Source organism: Quercus suber, unplaced genomic scaffold (genome assembly GCF_002906115.3).
Source record: "Quercus suber isolate HL8 unplaced genomic scaffold, Cork oak 2.0 scaffold_14, whole genome shotgun sequence".
In the NCBI taxonomy this organism is placed as follows: domain Eukaryota; kingdom Viridiplantae; phylum Streptophyta; class Magnoliopsida; order Fagales; family Fagaceae; genus Quercus; species Quercus suber.
Window position 1 is genome coordinate 369384 of NW_027069479.1, and position 12973 is coordinate 382356.

The window sequence follows — 12973 nt, forward strand, 5'->3', positions numbered from 1 at the left end:
TATTGAGTCTTAGCATTAAGTTTCCGTAGGTTGGAAAATTGTTGGTTTGGTTTTTATAAAGTTCTACTAACTAGGGGTAGTTTGGTAATTTCCAGATTTTCTGGAACGGGCCTTAATGGGCAGTTCCAAAGGCCAATGGTGTGGGCGCCAGATGCAGGCCACCAATCACATGGTTGGACAATAGAGGCCACCACCCACTGAGCCTGAGCATGATAAATTGATTAGACCTTATTTAAATTTTCCATAATTATACTTAATGTGATTGATTACTAGCTAATTATTTCATGAAATTGATCATAGGTTATAGCCTTTACTTAAAGGCTCCAGATAATTTTTTTGACAATGCGAATTTGATGAATGAAAATTGAAGATGTTTAATTTAGTTTGATGGTCATTCTAGGTCTAAGTGATGAAGCCTAAGGTTGTTCTGTTTGCCTTTGTTTCTTACTCTTGCAACCCCATGCTGCATCACCCACGAATATTATTTTTAAGCCCATTTTCTATTTGGTTTATGAGTTATGACAACAACCAAGCCTTTGGTACCATAATTGTGGAATCGGCTATGGGACCTCAAAAAACTATCAGTCCATTTTCTATTTTGTTTAGAAGATCTTAATTACTTTTCTTTGTTAATTAGAAGTCCTAATCTAACAAAAATCAGACAGCTTATTTCAAGCTTTGAAGGTGCAATTTTCTTCTCCTACTGAAGTGCGATAGACCCTTAAATATCAAACCCCATTCAATAATCCTTCAAGAACTAATCAAGAATCCCAATTTAGTGCTGATTTAAATCCTACATCAAAATTGGTATCAAAACCACAGAAAGCTTGTGTCCAAAGCACACTAAGCAAACATGAACAGACTCTATGATTTGGTAGCTATAATCTAAGTAGGGACCCAACCCATCAGCCTTAACTGCCACATTGCATGCCATGTATCCTAGCATAGTTCGGTTTAATTCTTGCCCAATAAAAATTGCAATGACTTTCAGTAGAAATACTGTCATTCTAAGTTGTAAAATACCTGCCCAAGCCTATTCTAATTTAATATTTTAATATAAAGTAAGAAGTATAACAACCTGTGCAGAAGTAGAAATTTCCTCTAGCATACTTAGCACCAACAAATACAATTGGATAAACAAACAAATTACTTACTTCACTATATAGTTTTCTAATTGAACATCTTTGTAAATGCAAAAATAAGCAAACATATGTCTTACTGAGAGACAAAGTAAACATTTTTTAATAAGTATTTAAAAAAATTGCAACTTCATTAGTTGTAACTCCAGATAACAACTATTTGACTTTAGAATAATAAACATAATACTTAAAATATGGCTTCCAATTCATTTCCTCCATTTTTTAAACAACCAAGCAGAGAGTATATGACATAAGGGCTGCATTTTCTCCGTATATTGGGAGCCAATACTCCTCCAATGGATGTTGGAGACCGGATGAGATGGAAGTTGAAGCCTAATGGGGATTTTGACATCCGGTCGTATTATAACAAGTTGCGGGATTCTCCCTCAGTTGTCTTTCCTTGGAAAGGTATATGGAGAATAAAGGCCCCTAGGCGAGTTTCTTTTTTCGTTTGGTGTGTAGCTTGGAATAAGATCCTAACGGGTGATAACTTGAGGTTGAGGGGATTGGATTTTGTGGACTGGTGCATTATGTGCCGACACTGTGGGGAGACGGTAGACCACTTACTTCTTCATTGTGAGATGGCTTATTGGTTGTGGAGCTTTGTTTTTATAACTTTTGGATTGTCGTGGGTCATACCTAGATCGATCCTAGATTTGCTTTTTGGCTAGTGGGATTGGTTGGGGAAGCATTCGTCTCAGATTTGGAATTTAGTTCCATTGTGCATCCTATGATGTATTTTGAAGGAACGGAATCGGCGGACTTTTTAGGATTTGGATGGTTCCGATGATCAGGCTAGCTTCTTTTAGTGGAACTCTAAAGATTGGTCTCGGCTTGGGGACTCATGACTAGTGATTCTCTCCCTTCTTTTCTTAGCTCTCTTTCTCTTTTGTAATTAATTTGTTGCTTGTTTTCTTTTATGTTTTTTCTTTGTTTTCTTCTTCTTGTAATTTTTGGGTTTGCTCTATGCTTTTCTAGCATAGAGTAGCCTTTCATATATATATCATTCTTACTTGTCAAAAAAAAAAAAAAGTATATCACATAATTGTGTAATTTGACCACAAAACCCCACTTGAGCCCATATCACATTGTACAAAAAATCAACAAAAGAAAATCAGTCAAAAAATAAGTATCTTCAATGATTTTCATGTTCAACAACCTCTTTCTCCAAACCAACACTAGCACCTCCAATAGTTTGATAATAATGTGTAACAACAAGAAGAAAACCTTGATCCCAAATTGTAGGATCAACTTTGGATCCTCAGTAGATTAGCCGTGGTCAGCCATTTGTATTCTTTTCCATCACTCTATTTTTTTTTTGGAGTCATACTCAATTACTTCCTTAATTAACATGTCTTTTTTTACGACTCCTACTAATGTTATTTTTTTGTCTTTTTCTACCTTCTTCCGTTCCCTCAACTAGAATTAATTCATATAACTCACGGGTACATCAATCTCTCTCCTTTGAACATGACCAAACCAACTTTTCATCAAATAGGTGGTCACCTGTAAATTTAAGCAACTTTCCTCATTTTGAATCCTATCTTTCCTCGTGTTTCAAATTACCTGTCTTAGCATTATCAATCAGCTACACTCATTTTATACGAGAAGGTGTATGAAATATTAAAAATAAAATATTGCTGAATTATAGTTCCAAGTTCTTCCATTATTACCACAACTCAACTCAAGACCCAGATAGCAAAAACCCCACTCAGCTAAGAATAAGACATGAGTTCATCGTTTCATAAATCCAGAAACCCCAAAAAAAAAAAGCTAACAATTTATAAATAAAGCAAACAAACAAACAAAAAAAGACAGGGAAATTAAGTCAAATTAACCTAAAAACCTAATTGGCAGACGGATAACCAAACAAATCACAAAATCATTCAAAACCCACAATTTTTTCAGATTCATTCAAACAAAAGCCCAGCAAATCTAGAGCAAAAATAGAAGCATGCATCGGTTTTTCAAATTGAGAAGTAAAAAAATTGGGCTTACATTACTTCCTTTCCAGGCTTCGTACACGCGCTTTGCCATGAGAGAATCGCACAAAGCTCTGTACTTACTTAGTTACTTTACTTACTTTTACACTCACGCAGGAACGGAGTCAAAGACTTGGAACTTGTGGCTGTTCATTTCACTCTCATTTGAATACTCTCTCTCTCTCTCTCTCACACACACACACACACACAAACCCCAAATGAAAATCCACACTGATTTTTTATTTTGATTTTGATTTTGGGGGCGCACTCACTCAAAACACTATTATTAAGGGTTTTGAAAAGAAAGAGAGGCGTTGATAATTGAAATCTCGTTTGAGTGTGGAATTTTGTTTTGCAAATGTGCTTTTTTTCTCTTTTCTTTTTTCGTGGAAGTAGTGGGACTGTTTATTAGTATTTGTAAATTGTAGGCGAAAAGGAAAATCTTATAATACACCACGGATATACAAGTAAACGAAATTCCATGGACCAGTTCACCTCTTCTTTTCCTCACGTCACTTTAAACAAAGTGAGATTTTGATTGAGTGAATCAGTAAAATTCTCCCAAATGGTCTAATTTACCCCCTAGTTCACTTTTGTTTTCTTGCCACGTCATCAAAATTGCGGACGTGGCAACGTCAGATTGGTTCTCGGCTGGTAGTACGCTTTCTTTCTGGATATAATGGAGGAATCAATGAATGAATGATTTTTGGTCTAACATAGACCACAGTTCCCCAAAAAAAAAAAAAAAAAGCACCCTTGCTTTTTATTTTAAATTTCCAGGTGGAAAAAGAAAATTAACAGGCCAGCCTAGCTCGACTGGGACTCTGCGAGATTCTTTTGAAAGATACCTCAACTAGGCATTCGTTCTACAGGTACAGATGGTGTTTGCTGCCTGCGTGTAAGCAAATATTATTCCTTTCCTATTGTCTACTCTATACTACTAGTTTCAATGTTATGTTTTGTATATTAATTAATCACTTCCAGATAGTTCAACCCATTCATGCTTTTTTTTCTCCCCAAAAAAAAAAAAAAAAAAAAAAAAAAAAAAAAAACCCATTCATGCTTTTGCTAATTGCTAGCAATATCAGGATAAATTTCTGTATAAAAGAGTAACCACTTTCTTTTTATGACTTCCTCCTAGCTACAAAACAAAAAAAAAAATTTATTAGCTTGTATCTCTTTTTCTTTAAAAATGCATTTTGCCATTTTAGGAAGGTGGTGTTGTTGGCATCACAATCGTACATGTTATTAATTTAGGCCCATATGATTTATATCTTATTATCTCATTCATCCAAAAAAAAAAAAAAAAGTCTTATTATCTCGAGGATGCAAAACTCTACACCTAATGCAGTCTGTCTTATTGCGGCTTATATTCATTCTAGCTTCAGCTTGTTCTAGGTTTGTTTCCCCTCAGTCACACATTACCCGAACCAGATTTTCATGACAAAAATCTAGCAAGGTTTTGCCCTATTTTAGTCATAGTAGTCCAACAAAGACTGATGTGCATCACAACAGCATTCCATGTAGCGCGTACCATACACAAGCAAAGAGACTTTTGAGTCCGGGAAGACAAGGCTAAATAAGGGTGACCATGGTCTAAGATTTGGTAATAACCCCCTTAAGAGAACTAGCATCAAATAATAATAAAAATGCTATTTTTACACATCAAAAAGTTATTACTTTTTTTTTTAACACATCATTTTACAATACACTCTACATCACTTGTTTTATTCTATAATTCAATACATTAAAATAATATATACAATACATTAAAATTATATTAACTCAACCAACCATTACTACCACAACCAACAGCCACCACCCAATGGGCAGCAGCCACCAACCAACCACAATCGCCACAACCAACAAAAACCACTCAAAACTATCATAATAAAACTTTAAAATCAACCCACCACCGCACACAGAACTTGCAGCCACCACACCACCACTATAAACTCTCCACCACCCACAACTCATTAGCTGCCACCACCACCCAAAACTTCCAAAATAAAACCCTAAAACAAAAACAAAAACAAATTGAGATGAATCTGTGGGTGAGATTGGCCTCAAGGCAGACTTTACGACAACTAGTGAGATCAAACATGGCTGGGGGAGATTGGCAGCGGTGGTGTTTGAGGGTGAGAGAGGAATAGAGGTGAGAAAGAGAGAAGCTGAGAGGCAACACGAGAGAGAGAGAAAGAGAGAGAGAGAGAGAGAGAGGATAAAAAAAAAATTATAGCATTTCATTCATACTTTTCCAAATTTGGAACTGTACTATTCACCTATNCCCCCCCCCCCCCCCCCCCCCCCCCCCCCCTTTTTTCCTCTCTTTGCCTATTTTCTTTTCTTTCTCCCCATAAATATGCAAGTAGAAGGTTAGAAACCAGTAAAAGATGGTTTCAACTCAACTATTATGCTTACATTCCAAGATATAGGTGGGAACAACAGATTTTGCTATTTTTGCATTAAAATTTACAAGGAAAACACTTCGCAAGAAAAAACTTAAGGAGAGAAGGAACAGATATAAAAGCTTGAGAAACTTAAACACAATGGCTTATGAAAACTGTGCATGATCACCTAATCAACCACATGATGCGTGTCTACTAAGGGTAGTGCTTGAGATCTCATACTTTGGGTTTGGGATTTATATGTCAGAAATTGTCTCATAATCCTATTTTAACCTAGTTTGGGTCTTTTTGGCGTGGAAGTAAAGTTTATTTGTACCAAAGAAGCAGTTTGATAGTCCTTGTCAAAGGTTGAAAGTTAAAGAGTTTTTTTGTTTGGGTGAGAACACCACTAGGTGTAGTGATGTTTTGGGTTAGTGAAAGTGTCAAGTACGTAAGAATTTGGCGTTTGTTGTAGGTGTCTTGGATTTGGATTAATTTGTGTTTGTGATAGGTTTTGAACTTTTGTAACTACAGTTTGAGAGTATATTGAGCATGGTTGCAAGTCATACTATTGATACTTAAGGTTAGTTGGCACTGCTCATGAATGTAGGCATAGAGCTGGCCAAAACATGTAAACAATGTTTCCTTTTTAAAAGAAAAAAAGTTAAATTTTGTTGAAAATAAAGAAAATCAATACACCCCATCCACACGGGCAGTACACTAAGGCAGCTACAAAGCACATAAGAAAATAAACCCAATCATACATGCGGTGGCCATCCAATCCTACGTAGTACATAAGAAAAATTTCAAATCCAACAATGTGTTCAACCTCTTCAAATATATGTCAGCTGCATTCTCTCCAAATGGTCCACATGATGCATAAAGCAACTGCTCCCCATAAATCAGCACTTTGGTGACTACCAAAGCTCCCTTTCCAACAAGCCAGCAAATCCCACACCCTTTCAGGAATAACCCAGTGAAATACGAACAAACAAAACACCAGTGACCAAAGATGACATGCAAACTCACAATGAAGGAGCACATGATCTACGAACTCCCCACTTTTCTTGTACATGCAACACCACTCTACAATACAAATATTTCATTTCCAAATATTACCCATTGTGAGAATCTTACGCTGGCAGCTGTCCACATAAAAAAAGCTACTGTGTGAACCTTCACCCTCCAAATACTTTTCTAGGGAAGAAATGTGGAAGGCCATTAGAAAGAGCCTAATAATGGGCTTTCACTGCAAAAATGATGCTCCTAGTAGGTCCAGCATATGCAGTCTTCTCCATCCCTTCTAGTTTGGAGTAGAGAAAATTCAAAAAGAATGCAATAGCACCATCTCCGAACCTAATGGAAGTAGAAAATCTCTCCCAGTCCCACCTGTTACAGTTGTCTCCATAGGCCCACACCTTAAGGTCCATTAGTCATCCTGGACACCAACCACCCCATTCTATCCCATATTTAGTATCTACTCCTGTTCTCCATAGTGTCCTTTTCTGTGGTACAGTGCCAAAGCCACATCCCCATCAAAGCATGGTTAAATCATTCAAAGTTTCTAATGCCCAGGCCCCATATTGAAGTGGTTTGCAAACCATCTTCCAATTAACCAAATGAAACTTAAAACTCCTCTCCTAAACCACTCAAGAGAAAGTCCCGTTGTGTTTTCTCAAAACTATTAGCAATGCTAACAGTAAGAGGAGATAAAGAAAGAAAATAAGTTGGTAGACTTGTGACCTGTGAGATTAAGGTGATTCTGCCCCCTTTTGATAAATATATCTTCTTCCAACATGCTAATCTCCTTTCCATCTTCTCCAAGATTGGATTCCATGTGTTTAATCTCTTGTTCATATGAATCCACTTCCACTAACCCCAATTCCAACAAACTGGTATCAAAACTTCCGTTGTTACAACAAATTTAATATGTTCTAACTTCTAAAGAGAAGTAACATATGATAACCTAATAGACAAACATCTAGGGGAAGCCCTAACCCAAAAATAATGGGATTTGTCATGTAGTCTCAGTCAAAATATTAGAATGAAAATCTAAGACTTTAGGTGCTGGGTAATGATGACAAAAGGAAGGATAAATACCAAAGCATATAATCACATGATAATAAGTAGATATTGAGTGCCAAGTAAATAAGAGATTAAGAGGACTTACAAAGATAGTAAAGACAATTGCTACCACCAGAATTGCATATCCCACATTATTATTTAAAAACTCATGCCGAAGATGCCTTGCAACAAATGCACAAAAGATGACAATAGGGACAATAACCAGCAATAATGTAACAAGCAGTGATCTGGCATCTGGCCCAAATATCAACCTCCCACCAAGGATGAATTTCTGCAAAAAGAGGATGATAAAAGAGTGAAATGCAAAATAGACTGAAAGCATAATGCAATAGGATGTTGAGAGAGAGAGAGCGAGAGAGAGAAAAGGAAATATCATCTCTGTTATCACAATTCAATTAAAAGCAGTGTCAATATGGTAGACAAGGTTTTTTTGTGCTAAATAAGGAAAATTTATTAAGAAAGACTACATCATGAGCAAAGGACATGAAACCAAAAACGACATAGTAAAAAAGAAAGTAGGAATTCCATTGCCACTTAACAATTTACCATATCATTCAAAGACATACATGGTATAGGTCTTTCCCCCAACCCCCCTAAAAAGAAAAAACAAATTCTTGTGTAACCTCTTAGCCTAGCTATTGAAGATTTATCACATATATAATGGGAATGGCAAGATAGAAAAATTGCTAATAGTTAAACAAAACTGTTAAAAACAGTAACAAACCAAGCCAGGCTCAAGATGGATCATCAGACATCAAAATTAACCTCATGAAAAAAAAGTGCTGCTTGTATGGGTTAGGATCACTTTGCCAGGAACTTAGAACCACGTACATTTCACAAATTCATGGTTATGTTTTTTTTTTTAATAATAAAGGGGGGGGTGGTGGGGGGGAGGATACGCATACAAGTTTAAGTTTTTTCATAATAAGATAGATACGTACCAATTGAATTTACAGCTTGAAGAGTTATAGCGATGGCCTTACCCCCTGAAATGTTTTTCATTTTATTATTATTGTTGTTCGTTATGAAATATCTTCTGGATGGGTTCCTATAGTAATTCCCTCATTTTGATCTCCTAGGTTTGACATTATTTTTAATCCCTTAGTTGATGTTGATAGGTCTTGGTGCTTCTTTTTCTTACTTCAGCCCGGGATCCGGGTATAATTCCACGTAATTCACATCCACCAGAGGAAGAGTTTCGTTATGACTCTTCAGTGTCGGTTGATGTTGGGGGAGGACGACAAACGCCAAGCCTTCAATTCCCTCGAACAAAAGAAGTATTAGTCAATGGCCTTACTGTGAGGGTGAAGTATTGTGATACTTGCATGTTATATCGACCTCCTCGTTGCTCCCATTGCTCCATTTGCAACAATTGTGTGGAGCGTTTTGACCACCATTGCCCTTGGGTGGGCCAATGCATTGGATTGGTATGTTGTTTACCATGGAAATAAAAATCTATTGTTATGACATATGTACTCTCCCTGTTACTGTTTCTGGGTGCTTTTGTGTTGCCATTAATATTATGTCTTACCTCTGTCTACGTGCAGCGCAACTATCGTTACTTCTTTATGTTTGTTTCTTCAGCAACTCTTCTTTGCATCTACGTCTTTGCCATGTCAGCTCTGTACATCAAGGTTCTGATGGATGATGATCAGGGCACAGTTTGGAAAGCAATGAAAGAATCTCCTGCATCTGTGATACTAATGGCCTATTGTTTCATCTCTCTGTGGTTTGTTGGGGGACTAACTGGCTTCCATTTGTACCTTATAGGCACAAACCAGGTCAGTTCTCTTTTTGTAAATTTGTGGTTCTAGCTTTATTTTTTACTGACTTCTCTTTTGGTTTATTTGTGCTCCTAGCTTGATGATTTGCTGTCAATTCCAGTTTTATATTAGGATTGGCTTAGTATGAATGGGATAGCCACTGCCATGTGGTCTGATTCTGGATTGGCTTAATAGGATGGGTTACGTGACACTTTTATCATGTCTCATCTTCTCTTTGCTGATGATACTCTGATTCTTTGTGATGCTGATCTTGATCAACTTTTGATTGTTAGCTTGGTGCTTCTCTAGTTTGAGACGGTGTCGGGATTGAAAATAAGCTTGGACAAGTCTGAATTGGTGCTTGTGGGAGAGGTTCCTAATATTGAGTTGGCTTAATAGGATGGGTTATGTGACACAATGACCAAAATAATTGGAAAAAAAAGGAAAACGTCAACCTCTCTCAAATCGCTATTTAGATTGACCATGGATCAAGTTTTTTTTTCAGTCTCCAGTCCCAAATCTCTCTTTCCCCACTCCCTCCCTCCCCAATTGACAGTTCAGAAGTCGAGCCACGTAGATTGGCTTTTTAGATCGTCTGTCTAGCACTCTGTCTATTCAGATTGGCATCGCTCAAAGCTTATCGGCACTCTCACTCTCAGTCCAGTGTGATGATGTTACTTGGCAGTCTCTTCAGTCTTTGTTCCTTATTAATTTTTACTCTCTTTTTTAGTATTTTATGTGAATGGGTGGTGGTCCTCTTTTTCTTTATTTTTTTGGTGATAAGTAATAATATATTATCGGGGGAAAAGACTACTTTATTTACATGATAATGCACTCGAAGCCTTAATTACTAAGTAGGAGGTATAATGACAAAAGTGTAGCAAATCTTTTGATAATTAGATAGTTACAACAGGGGAGGAGGGGAATTTAAACCCTGGATTTCTCTGTTGGAAACACCAAGAGGTGCCAACTAGTTGGAGCCAAAAGGTTCTTGGCACAAAAGTGTAGCAAATCTATAAATTCAAATTATGAGTTAGATTTTTGTTACTTATATTAAAAAAAAAATGGAATTATTATAGGTAAAGCCTTACACAAGACCAATCAAACAAAGATCTAAAAAGCAACGTTAGCTAATGGTCCCTGAAATTTCTGTCTTCGTTCTTTTGACTGTAGCAATTTATTTGTTTTTTTAAGGGTTTAATTACACATTTAGTTCTTAACCTTTGCCCAATGTTTCATAATGGTCCTCATCCTTTGAAATGTTTAAGTTTTGTCAAAAGATCCTATCATTAATTCTTTGGTTTTATATATATATATATATATATATTAGTTTCCATGTCTCCGCCATGTCATTTCCTAGTTTTTCAAGGATAACCATGTCACCGTGTTGTGTAGTATAACGTTCATGTATGTATTCATGCTTCTTTGTATGTAGGCCATGGTACAGGGAAAGCTGCATAGGGTTTTACAGCGTTTTAGCTTTTTGATCATTATTATTTCCCTGAAAATGAAAGATCGCCAGCATTGTTTACCATGTAAATTTCCTTCCTTATCAGCTAGATTGATACAACTTGTCTTTTTTCAGACGACCTATGAAAATTTCCGGTACAGAGCTGACAATAGGATCAATGTTTATGACCGGGGTTGTTTGAAAAATTTTCTTGAGGTATTTTGCACAAAGGTGAAGCCCTCAAGGAACAACTTCCGGGCTTTTGTTCAAGAAGAGGTGCAAAGGCCTCCCCCTTCGCCTGCCCCTCGGGAAGGAGTATCAGCAGATGATTTAGGTGCTGATCCACGTCCGAAGGTAGAAGATGATCTAGAGATTGGTGAAGACCTATTGAAGATCTCTCAGCGTCGTAATATTGATGAAATTGATGAGGACATACGCAGCAGAGGTAGCAATGGACCTCCCCATAATACCTCAGATGCTGATTCTGTTTTGGGTTCGGATCATCGAGCCCCCACCATTCGAGCTGATGCTCGCCACTCAAGTTGGGGAAGAAGGAGTGGGAGCTGGGAAATTGCACCAGATGTCTTTGCCAACTCCAATGTCACTGAAAGCAGAAGTTATGTCACTCCAAAGGAAGCACGTCAGTGATAGGGAGATTTGTTTATTTGTTCTTAGCGTGATGGGTGATTACTTTGATGATGTTCTTTCCCTTGTCTGGGAGGACGGTGACAGTGATGCAATTATGCCAAGGGGAGTTCAATTTACTCATCTTTCAGGTATAAAACTTATATTACTTCCTTTTAATGAGATGCTAGCTATAGCTCTTCTATTTTTTTAGAAAGCATAGAAATGTGTGTAATTGTCTGAGAGATCAGGAGATTAGTGTCTTTTGCCAATTTCCCGTTTTATTCTTTTGTTATATATTGTTATTATATACTGCTACTTTGGATCCAATTGCTAGTGCTGGCTTTATTCTTTGTGTAAATTAACCCACTGCCTTCAAAGCTATACTCCCAATTTAGCTGTTCAATATATAAGCCGGCCATTCTTGAATTTTCACTGAAAAATTTAACGGTGGGGATTCATGGTTTTAAAAATTGGACTGGACCAAGGTTTACAGAGAAGTGATATCTACGCTGGTATGGTCCTAGTATTAACAGGCCACATAAAAATTGTTCACAAACTCACATGCGCACACACAGGTGGAGTGGAGCGAAGGGGATTTTTGAAAGATTTACAATGCAGTTAATTTTTTTCAGTTCTTTTAATGGAATTTTTTAAACGTTGTAGTCAGTCACTTGAATTTTCTTGTGCTATATGCTCAGAATATTTAACAAACAATATGATTTTGTTTGTATAAAAAGTGAAGCGATGGAATATTCAGAGTGAAGATCGAGTTGTGTTTGAATGGTGACCTTTGAACACCGCATTACACTATGAAGCTCCCGGAGCTAGAAGTCTAGAACGCTTGGGGCATAATCGACGAAGAAAATGTCCCCATCCAAAAAAAATAAAAAATAAAATAAAGGCCGTCAACTAATGGTTATTGTGGGATTTTGCTACTAATAGGCATTTTTATAAGTCTTGGTACTCTTTTGCTCATTATTATTATTATTATTATGGATGAAAAATATTTCCTAAAAAATATTAGGCCATAATTAAGTTATAGAGTGTAATTTTAAGCAATGTTATATTATCAAATAAATAAATTAAAATGTTTAAAATCTCACAATTAAATTATATGTTCTTTATATTGTTAACAAACATTAACAAATATTTCAAATTTCATGTGAATCGAACGTTATTTAATACTTAATCTACAAAATCATCTTTTAGGCATAATAAACGTATGTGTTGCATGATGTGCAAATACATTAAAAGTTTATGGTGGGCCTTTTTATTTACTGGACTACATTCCTCTTGCCATACTAAGGCTCAATGATTTTGGGATTAGGAGAGTTAGGACAAGTTTAATTGAAACTCATCTTAGGCCAGCTTGTGCACAAGTTAGAACCCTTGGTAGGAATCTTGGTGAAGTCACGTGTCCATGGTGATAACTAAAATGTTTTAACTAAAGCACGCACTACTGATGATGAAAATGCTAAAACAATTTTATGAAAGGAAAATACGATAATGTAATTATGACAGGAGTGAGCTAATAACAAGA

The 12973-nt window shown here is 36.5% G+C and overlaps 1 protein-coding gene across 1 annotated transcript; it reads left to right on the forward strand.

Moving 5' to 3' along the window:
* Window positions 1-8685: 8685 nt before the first annotated feature.
* LOC112008639 (protein S-acyltransferase 8) lies at window positions 8686-11791 on the forward strand. The gene is made up of 3 exons (XM_024040970.2): window positions 8686-9020; window positions 9141-9374; window positions 10942-11791. The coding sequence occupies exons 1-3, from the start codon at window positions 8919-8921 to the stop codon at window positions 11452-11454; spliced, it is 849 nt and encodes a 282-aa protein (XP_023896738.2). The 5' UTR covers window positions 8686-8918; the 3' UTR covers window positions 11455-11791.
* Window positions 11792-12973: the final 1182 nt, after the last annotated feature.

Bases quoted from the DNA above. Each gene is read 5' to 3' on its own strand.
- LOC112008639 (XM_024040970.2), top strand. From the start codon at position 8,919: ATGTTATATCGACCTCCTCGTTGCTCCCATTGCTCCATTTGCAACAAT. The intron at 9,021-9,140 runs GTATGTTGTTTA...GTCTACGTGCAG, and splicing joins TGGGCCAATGCATTGGATTG to CGCAACTATCGTTACTTCTT. The intron at 9,375-10,941 runs GTCAGTTCTCTT...GTCTTTTTTCAG, and splicing joins ACCTTATAGGCACAAACCAG to ACGACCTATGAAAATTTCCG.